Here is a 10,195-nt window from a genome sequence, read left to right as displayed (position 1 = left end):
GTGAAGTGAGACATCAATAGACGATTGCAATGACTTGCTGAAAAACAGACTGATATTTCTTTTGGGTTCTTGGACATATATGTTTAATGTAATTAACAACATATAATAGTCTGTATTAAATATAAAAAAGGAGTAAAATTGCAACTAAATTTGAAGTACTATATTTTACAATGTGCTATGTTTAGAACACTATGAGGCAGCTGAGGTTACAACGTATGCTTTCATATATAGGTATTGCTGTAATAATTTCAGGGTATAACGCATTAAATGATAGATTATTTTCTACATTGAAATATGACAACGAGCTAATCGATATTGGTAGGTTAATTAATTGGTATATACTGCAAGCCTCATCGATTAACTAGGATTCACAAAATTATTAACCACACTACGAAAGATAAAAATGCAATCGAGAGTTGAAATCTAATGTGTTAAGACTTGAAATTGTGCAGCTACTGCGATCTAGGCGGTCAAAAGAATTAGTGTACCTAAAACTCGTTAATCCATAGACGTGACCCTAAATTGAAACTTAAACTAACAAGTTATAGTCCAAACGTTAAGAAAGGGTCAAGCTGATTTGTAGAAAAAAAATTATTTATTGATCAATATATACATAGCATATAGACATATAGTACTGAAATCTACGTACATAAATCTGCGTATATTAATTGTTTTTTTAAATGTTATGCAATATGGGGACTAAATAATACAGTAAAAACAAACTTCCAGCCTTCATAGAAGTAATGATTCATTATAGAGACATATAGGCGTTTGACCCAAAAAAAAAGAGACATATAGGCTAGCTTCATAAACCATGATCAATAAACCAGAATGTGGCTTCGATCGCATGCATGCATAGGATCAAGCCTTATATCAAAAAAAGGTTTGTTACATTTCGACTAGTTTGATGACTTAGATATTGATCGATCTTTTAATTTGAATAGTAAATATAATTTGCCTGACATATACTAAAGTCTACAATACAAAGAGTAGTGATTGCTAGTTGTCATACAAAATAAGAGTTTGAAAATAGTGATTAAGGAATCTACATTTGTAAGGTAGGCTTGATGTTCACGATACTAAATCTTAAGGGATCTATAACCTTAATTAGGGTATGGGTGAGAGCTAAAGTCAAAACTAATTGCTATTGTCATACAAAATTACAAATTACGATCAATTTATTTGGCAATACGACGACGACATAAGAATATCATGAGAATTATTCCTCAAATTTTCAAATTATTAAGAAAAAATGGAGAATGAAGATTAACAAATATTATTTTTTTAAAAAGAAACATGAGATTCACATAAATATAATCATAAAAATATTTATTTTTATTCAAATATTATATCCTTTAGTGACCAGGTAAAACATATAAGTAAAACCAACAACGATCTATCAAAATGATAGTAACCTAATGTTGGAATCAAAAGGACTAGATAGTTGAAAATCGTGATAATAAGATCGAAACAGCAAGACTCTAGACTGTGAAAAGACGAACACATACACAATCCGCCATGATAAAGGTTAAAAAGACCCAGATGATTTCCACCATAATCATTCCACTGACAATGATGAAACGCAGAGCTCCCTTGGAATGACTTAACCAAACAATCACAAAAAAAGCATTCGAGAAAATGTTAAAGAAGAGAGATAACTTCAAACAAGACATGATGAATCTTTCGGCCCTTTGATTCCAAGGATGATCAGTCGGATGGGAAGCTTGTTGAGCTGCGAGAAGAACTGACACTGGGGGGAGAGCAAGTAGAAGTGCTAACTGACTCAAAGCCTTAAAACACTTTCCTGCTACGTGTATGCGTCGAAGGTCTGTGGCTGTAGGCTCTGGATCTGATGGGGTAAGACCAATCTGTGGTACGAGCATGAATGCGAATATGTTGAACATGATGACGAAGGCTAGTCTCATACGACGACCACGATTGTCCACGACCAGATGATGTAGGCGATCAATGTTCATGTCTGAGCTAAATTTGAGATGAAACAAAAGTGAAAAGAAAAAGAGTTGAGAGGTTTTTGTAGTCAAGATGAAATGGGATGTGTCACTTGATCACATTTGGACAGCTTCATTTATAGTAGTTAAATTTTGGGTTACAGAAAGACCTTGTTACATATTTGGTTCTGTTTCTGACTTTCGGTTCAAATTTCTGATTATAACCGGTTTAAAACCTATCGTCCAAAACATTATTGTAGTGATGGTGGATGATAGTTGTAAATAATTTTCTACATAGATGTGTGAGTCACACCTAATCTTTTCACGAATTTCTTCATCAGTATGGTATTTATAGTATAGCGATCAAGAAATTTTGTGCATACGTATGGTATTTATAGTATTGATCAAGAATAATGGAGCATAGAGGATGCTCATTTCTCCACAACAAAAAGAAGCTAGCTGTTTCCATAATAAAAAGTGCAAAAGATAGTAAACAACTCATCTTTACATTTTCTTACCTCACGATGAAAAGTTTATGAGTTATCAAGAAATTGTATTTTGAAAAACAAAAGAAAAAAGAGAGGAATATTTCTTCATTTAACGCACCGCTTCTATCACTAATTTTCGAGCACTTTGAATATTTTTATTCATGCATGCACAAATTGATAACCCAACAAGCAACACAAAAGATATATATGAATGAATATCAATATATGTTGTAGATTAAATTAAAAGTGTGCACAATTCAATGCGTGCATGGTTTAGTGGATTCTATTGCAATTCCTTCGTATTCTTATTTTAAATAAGATGGTTTTATACATGACAAACTTAGAACGCAATATTTGTGTACATATATATTTGGTTTTGCTCATAACTATATCTATATCTACAGAACACAGATGCAAGTTAACAAAAAGAAAGCCAAGTAAACGCGTTAATTTCACAATGCAATCTCACAATCGTATATTCGTATCGAAAACAGAGAGATATATAATTAGTTCAACTCGATTTGATTTTTTTACACGGTTCAATTCAAACCAAACGAGAACCGACCGGGTTGCTTCTAAGCCGAACAAAACTCTTTTGCGGATACAAATGATACTTTACCAATCGTAATGTTGTTTTGTTGACGTAGACAACTTGGTTTATGGACGTATTTATTCATAAGAACAATGAGTAGTCGAACACGCGTACATATTATGTCGACGGTTATGGTGATATCAAATAGATAAATACGTATAATAATGCAGAAAATAAGATAACATGAGTTTCTGTAATTGGTAATTCATCAAAACCAGTAGCATCCGTTAAGCAATGTAATTTTGTTACAGGCAAAATCGATAAAGTATCACCATCACGAGATTGAAGGGTATCTTAAAAAGACGAAGCTCCCCGACCCCTTGCGAATCTAGTCAAAATTTTCCTTAAACTTTATAAAACCATTAATCTGATCATCATATTTTGGGTAAATACGTATGTGTATGTCCAAACATTACGTCACAAATCAATATAAGAAAACTGTTAAAAAAGGCAATGATTCTTTTTTTTTATGAGAATGAAAAATTAGAGAGCTTCTTCCAAATTATAGCTACGAAATATAATACTTATAGTTTGTAAGAATAGAAACTTACAACTTAAATCCTCTTAGTTTTATGCAAAAGTAATAGTTAAAAATGTGTATGCTATTTAGTATGTAAACTATGATGCTTGTTGACGTGAATATATTAGTTTGCAAAAATAAGCAAAAGATACACGAGAATGAATAATGGAAGTTACATATGTATTATGTCAATGATATAAGGTATAATACGTCTTATGGTGATATCAAACAGATACATACATATAATAATGCCAAAAATAAAAATAACATGAGTTTCAGTTCAACCAGTTGCATCCGTTAAGATATTCATTGTCACAAACGAAATCGACAATAGGATCACCATCACGAACTCGAACATGATCTTCCTTACCATTTTGTTGTTTGTTGCAGCCTTTTTTGCAAGTTTCTTCACATACTGTAGGAGTAGGTTTCTTCGACGATTTCGAGCACTGTTGGAGGCAATGCTTCACACACATTTCTACATTGTTGGAATGAGCAATGTGTGCCGAAAACATTATCGTCAATATAACTACAACTATGAAAACACTGCATGTTTTCTTCAACGTTTGAGTTGCCATAACGTGAGATGATGATTACTGCAAATGGTAAATGAATACTTTTACTCTTTGTTTATGATTTGTGAAGAAGATGATTTGGTGGGTAATATTGGGTTAATCTAAGTGATTTATATAGTAAAACTAATGTTGTCCATATTTAGCAATTGTTTCTAAGTTTGTTTCTTGTTTCTCTCTCATGAGATGTATACAACTGGCAAATTTTATACAGCTTAGTTGTGCTTTTATTTTTTTTGTTGTCCAAACAGATATTATTTGGCATGGAACAGAAAATTTTGATGTCTATGTTTGGTTTTTTCTGTAACCACATGTTGTTACGAATTTTGATATATATGGCAATTGAGGTTATGTTCTATCAAGAAATTCTTTTAAACACAAGAATGAAGGAACAAAGAGTTAGAAACAAATAAAAAAGAGGATTAATACGAAATTCAAATTTTCTCATTTAACATACATCATCTATCACTAATCTCAGTGCACGGTATTATATAACCGAATGAAGATATGGATATCAATATCTTCTAGATTAACATGTGTTCTACGTGAGCATGGTTTAATTAGTGGATTCTATTGCATGGTATAGCAATTAGTTTTTCCTCTAATTCTATATAAGATGGTCTTAAACACTCAAGGCCGGCTTAATAGATGATACCTAAGAATGAACAACTGAGAGTTAGATCGTTCCTAAAAGTTACTTAAAGTTCTTCACCAATGTGATATTTATATAGTTGAGATAAGACTTCCTCCTTAAAAAACAACACAAGTCATCCATCTTTGTTCTCTTACATGAGGTGTTCTCTTATTTTGTAATGGCCGGGGCACTTTTATTTAAACGGAAATGAAAGACAAATAGCGTGTGCTAGCTACATATCAAAGCGGTAAAGAGAACAGGCCACAAAGATAGAAAAGCTAAAAGTGAACTTTGCAAGAAGATTAATCAGAGGGCAAGCATGATAGTGGGCTAAACTCTTTAAAAGACGATGCTCCCCTTGGGAATGAGGGTGAGACTTGTTTTCATTTGTAGTCGATGGCATAAAACCTTCATGAAAGAAGAACTCACAATTAGGAACACAAAGAAATGCTGGTTTCTTCTTCAACCTTGTTAAATTACTTTATCAAAGTTGTTCAAGATCATGATTACAAAGCATTTGACTGTACCTCTTATTTTATGTAAATGGCTTTGCTCACAACTATATCTACAGAACACAGATGCAAGTTAACAAAACAAACAAAAAAAGCCAACTAAACGCCTTAATTTAACAAAGGAATCTCACAATGTGATCACAAGTCATGGTTTAGCTAAGGAGCTTCATCAAGAGCAAAACAGTCTGGAAAACAAGTAACCGTGACAACCTTGCACAACGTCCAGTAAAGGAGACGTCTGACACGCTTCACTAGCTTCACGATCCATCCATTTCTCTAAAATCGTTTCAGCGACAATAGCAATGCGATGCTGCATCACCGAAGCACCCATCGGTCCAACTAAGTTCAATCTCGTAGCAGCCGAGACAACATCTCTCAGCGTTACAAACAGATAAGCTCTCTGAGAAGTCTCGGAATCCATGCAGAGTAGACCACACACAAGCCCAAATATAGGTGCATGGTGGAAACACACGTTCTTGGACCCCAAAGAGGCGTCCCGAATCGTTTTCAGATTAGGGATCTCAGTGAAAACCGAAGCAGCTATACGAAACAACGCTGATCCTTGTGAAACAGAGGCCTTCGAAGAGACTTGGTTGGTTAAAGTGGCGTCAAGAGTTCGGTCTAGTTTGTGCCATGTCTCTAAATCAGGAGACTTGAGAGCAGAGTAGACAAAAGGAAGCAATAAGCTAGCCGTGTTATCCAACAGATGAATGATATGAGTTTCCAAATCTTCAGGAGATGAAACTAAACGAGTCTGAACAGCTGCTTCAAGACCAAAGGAATGAGCAAACCCTCCTGTTGGTAAAATTGAATCAAGTAATTGCCACTGACTCCACTGCGTAATACAAGATGCTCTTAACAACGCAACACCCTCGCTTCTTTCGTTTTCCTCAATCGTTTCTTCCATCAAGAGAATGCTGAAACAGAGAATTAACACACAAATTATGCATTTGTAATACACAGAAACCATGACAGCTCAGATCAGATTACAGATCAGAACTCAAGAATCATCTTTGTGAAACTTCAGAGCTCAGATCAGATTACAGATCAGACAAGACAACGAACTTGATCATATATATAAAGAGTAGTAGTCTCTGTGATACCACCAACCACAATCTATGAATGTGATTAAGCAAGCTAGCGATTTTTAAAAATTTGAGATAAATCTAAGAACAGAGCTACAACAGTGACTACAATATCAAAGATTCTCCAGAAAATAGAAAAGTCAGAGTCTTTAGATTCAAGTGAGCAAATTGATCAATCCAAAATATAGAAAAAGGAGAACATGAAAACAGAGTATGCTCCACGAGAAATCTAGAACCTAATCAAAATCATAAGATCTGAATCGAATGAGTAAAGCTTCTTTTCTAAAAATATAATTACCGAGAGGCGTAGAACGAAGATTGAGTGATATAGAGAGAGAGAGAGACTTCAGACTTCAGAGTCTCCTCGACGGATACAGAGGCGGAGGCATAACTCCGGCGGAAGACGAGACTAAGGCAGTGAATGGAAGACACAAATTTGCGGTTTTCAGGAAAAAAAAACCAAAACCGCCAATGTACACCCAATCAGAGCAAAAATAGTTAATATGTGTTTTTCAAAAAAAAAAAAAAAAAAAACAAAAGCGGAATTGTCCAGCAGATAATGCCATGGACCGCCTTTCAAAAGTATAATGGGTAATAATACCCAGCGGTTTTTGGAACCGCAAACAGATAATGTTTTATTTAATGCTTTATTTAATTCTATATAATTGTACTATATAAGCGTATGTAACTATACTCTATCAACAAGCAAAAAAAAACATATCTCATATATTCCTTTTCTCATCTCTCTCGAGATTTCACCCATCACTTTGGTAATGTTTTTTTTTTTTAATCACTTCTCATATTTTATCATTTCGGTAATGTTTTTTTTAATCACTTCTCATATTTCATCACTTTGGTAATATTTTCTTTTTATTTTTTTCTGATGGATCGATCTCATTTTCTTTTTTTAAACATATCTCCTATTTTCTTTTTTTTTTCAATCACTTCCCAATTTTATATAGGTTTTGTTTAATATATTTTCTTAATAAATTAATAAAAAATACACTTTTAAATGCTGTTAGATTTTAAATTTATAAAAACTGATTTAAAATGCAGTTTCCATGTTATGGATGCTAAAAAAATTTCGCAGATGTAACGACTGAGACGAACAATAACCAAAATTTTGAGTATGATATAGGTGACATTGGTGCAACAGAGATAGCAGATGGAGAAGCTATGATGCAAATAAAAGATACTATTGCAAATATGTTATGGGAAAATCAAAATAATCGATAAGTTTTTTAAAAAAATTGTATCTTTATATAGTTGAACTTTTTATCAATATGTCAAAAAAAAAATTACTTTTTGATCAACTATAGTATTTAAAGTTTATAAATACAATTATTTTTATTATTAATTCATAACATAAAATAATATACAAACATACTAATTATTAATAAATTTATTTATTATACATATATGTAATCTGCACCGCTTTTTCTTTTTTTACCATTCACACAATTAATATTGAACCGCAAATAGTTTTTTCACCAATCAAATATCATTCTGTACCGCTTATTTTGTATAAACCGCACTTGTCCCGCAAACCGCACGTACCGCAGTTGAACCGTACCGCACTCCAAAACCGCTTTCCCCGCACAACCAAAACCGCGGTCACCATTCGGATTATAACAACCCACGTCACAAACCTGGTCATGCACTCACCTGCACACCACAAACAACAATTGAGATGCGTAAGTATTATCACAAATACTTAGTGAGGCAATCCTCCCATCTACTGGGCTATACACACAAGCAACTGAGAAACCAACGCTTAACAAATGACAACCAAACACAAACAAACCAGGAAAAATCACGAAACAAGCAACTTGGTGTCGACCGACACCAGAGAGGTGTCGATCGACACTGGCCAAACATGGTGTCGACCGACACCTAACTGGTGTCTATCGACACTCCCTTCGCAGACGCGAACTGCACGAATCCGAACGACGAACCTCCGTTTCAATCCGCCTACAATCTGTCCCAAACTCTCCCAAAAGCCTCAGGAACCTATAATAACCATAACACAACCACCACAAACAAGAACAACACCACAAAACACAACAATCAAGCAAACAAAGGATTCTCAAGCTTAGATAAGCCATGGTCATGCACTCACCTTATCAACTGATTATAACAACCAATACAACCAGTTGAGACTCTCCTAACGTCTGAAACAGCCCAGCAACGCCCTACAACAAGCCATACAACCAAAAACGACTTATAGCAAAACTGGACAGAAACATCAGAAAAGAACAGTCTCAAAGACGAAACCCTAAAATAAAAACCAACCGTTAACTACCAAATCGCTCCGGTGAAAGGCTACCCCTAGACGTCACGAAGCTTCCCACAAAATTTCAGCACGATCAGGCACCACACGAGACCACGATCTCAGTTACAATCTCCGATGGTCCCAACTCGCGTCTGAGAAAATGTGTCTCACGAAAATACCAATAACTCATCGAGTTTAAATCCAAATCTACTTCTGTAAAAAGGTGAATGACGATGAAAGACTTGGAATAAACCTACTAAATTTCATTACCTTTGAAAACGATTTGATATGCCGAAACTGATTCCTCCCAAACCCTAACGATTCTGATCTTTCTCCTTTAATCTCCTTCACACCACAATAGGCTCTCTCCTCTCTCTCTCTATCTCTGAAAACGGCGACCAGACACCCTAAAACCCTTAATTTGTCGCTTCTCCACTAATATACTCGGTTTAGATAACTAAACCAAACCAACCAAACCAAAATTGCGAATTAAAACAAACCCGACGAACCCAGAAATAGTGGTGTCGATCGATACCACAAGGGTGTCGATCGACACTCCTACCAAAATCGCATAATCCGGTTCGTGGATGTTACAGAATTATCGAGAGGCGTAGAACGAAGATGAGTGATAGAGAGAGAAACTTTAGCGTCTCCTCGACGGATACAGAGGCGGAGGGATAACTCTGGCGGAAGACGAGACTAAAGATCGTAATTGTTAAAATTTAATCCTATTATCATGTAGCATATTACAAAAATGTCATTACATTTTAATTAAATAACTAACAAAATAAAATCTTAAATTGGTTTATAAAATAGGAAAAAATAAGTTTGAAATTGTTTAATAAAATTAGTTAACAGATTCTATTTATTGTTTCAGAAATCTTAAGAAACAATAACAAACTATTTAGAACAATTATAAAACCTAATTTTATTTATAAGACTAAGATTAAGTATTTAGATATCTAAATCGTTTAACAATGACAAATATATTTTAAAACTAAGATACAATATTGCTTATATTTAAAAAAATATATATCTATATACTTATTTAAGTAATGTTGTTAGAACTGTAACCAGCTTTGATGTGGCATATTGCAAAAGCATTGTATTTTAATTAATCTAATAACAAACAAAAAAAAATTCTATCTTTTACAAAATAATAAAACAATATTTTAAAAATTATTTAATGAAATTATTTAATACATACTATTGCTTCAGAAATTTTATGAAACAATAACAAAATATTTAATTGGCTAAAATTTTTTTTTTTGATACGCGATATTCACTATATAAACAATACTAAGTGTATTATGTTGACAATATACATATACATAATCTAATTATAATTTTCATATATAAAGTTAATATATACTAACATCTTATACCAATAACTGCAATTTGTAAATTTGGTATATTAAGATCTTTAAACACTATCATATCAATTTGTAATACTAGATCACATGTCAATACTTGTTGTGTTAGGTTTTTTATAGACTTTACCGAATGTTATTTTTGTAGATTTTTTGTTTGGGAATGTTTTGTTGACATGCCATAGACGACATTTGCTTTAT

General features: G+C 33.5%; 1 protein-coding gene across 2 annotated transcripts; it reads right to left on the bottom strand.

The window, feature by feature from the left end:
- Positions 1-4,923: 4,923 nt before the first annotated feature.
- LOC104756527 (urease accessory protein F) lies at positions 4,924-6,923 on the bottom strand. 2 transcript variants are annotated; one of them, XR_762309.3, is made up of 4 exons: positions 6,651-6,923; positions 5,399-6,184; positions 5,283-5,320; positions 4,924-5,163 (listed from the first exon to the last, which is right to left on the bottom strand). XR_762309.3 is itself a non-coding variant. In XM_087495267.1 (3 exons), exon 2 carries the CDS (start codon positions 6,172-6,174, stop codon positions 5,437-5,439), a length of 738 nt encoding a protein of 245 aa, XP_087351393.1. In that variant the 5' UTR covers positions 6,175-6,184; positions 6,651-6,786; the 3' UTR covers positions 5,210-5,320; positions 5,399-5,436. The 2 variants fall into 2 exon arrangements, 1 of the variants encoding a protein (XP_087351393.1); XM_087495267.1 differs by lacking the exon at positions 4,924-5,163 and having other exon boundaries at positions 5,210-5,320; positions 6,651-6,786.
- Positions 6,924-10,195: the final 3,272 nt, after the last annotated feature.

This window comes from Camelina sativa, chromosome 17 (genome assembly GCF_030686135.1).
Source record: "Camelina sativa cultivar CO46 ecotype springtype chromosome 17, ASM3068613v1".
Taxonomy (NCBI): Eukaryota; Viridiplantae; Streptophyta; class Magnoliopsida; order Brassicales; family Brassicaceae; genus Camelina; species Camelina sativa.
This window is presented reverse-complemented; position numbering and strand designations above follow the sequence as displayed.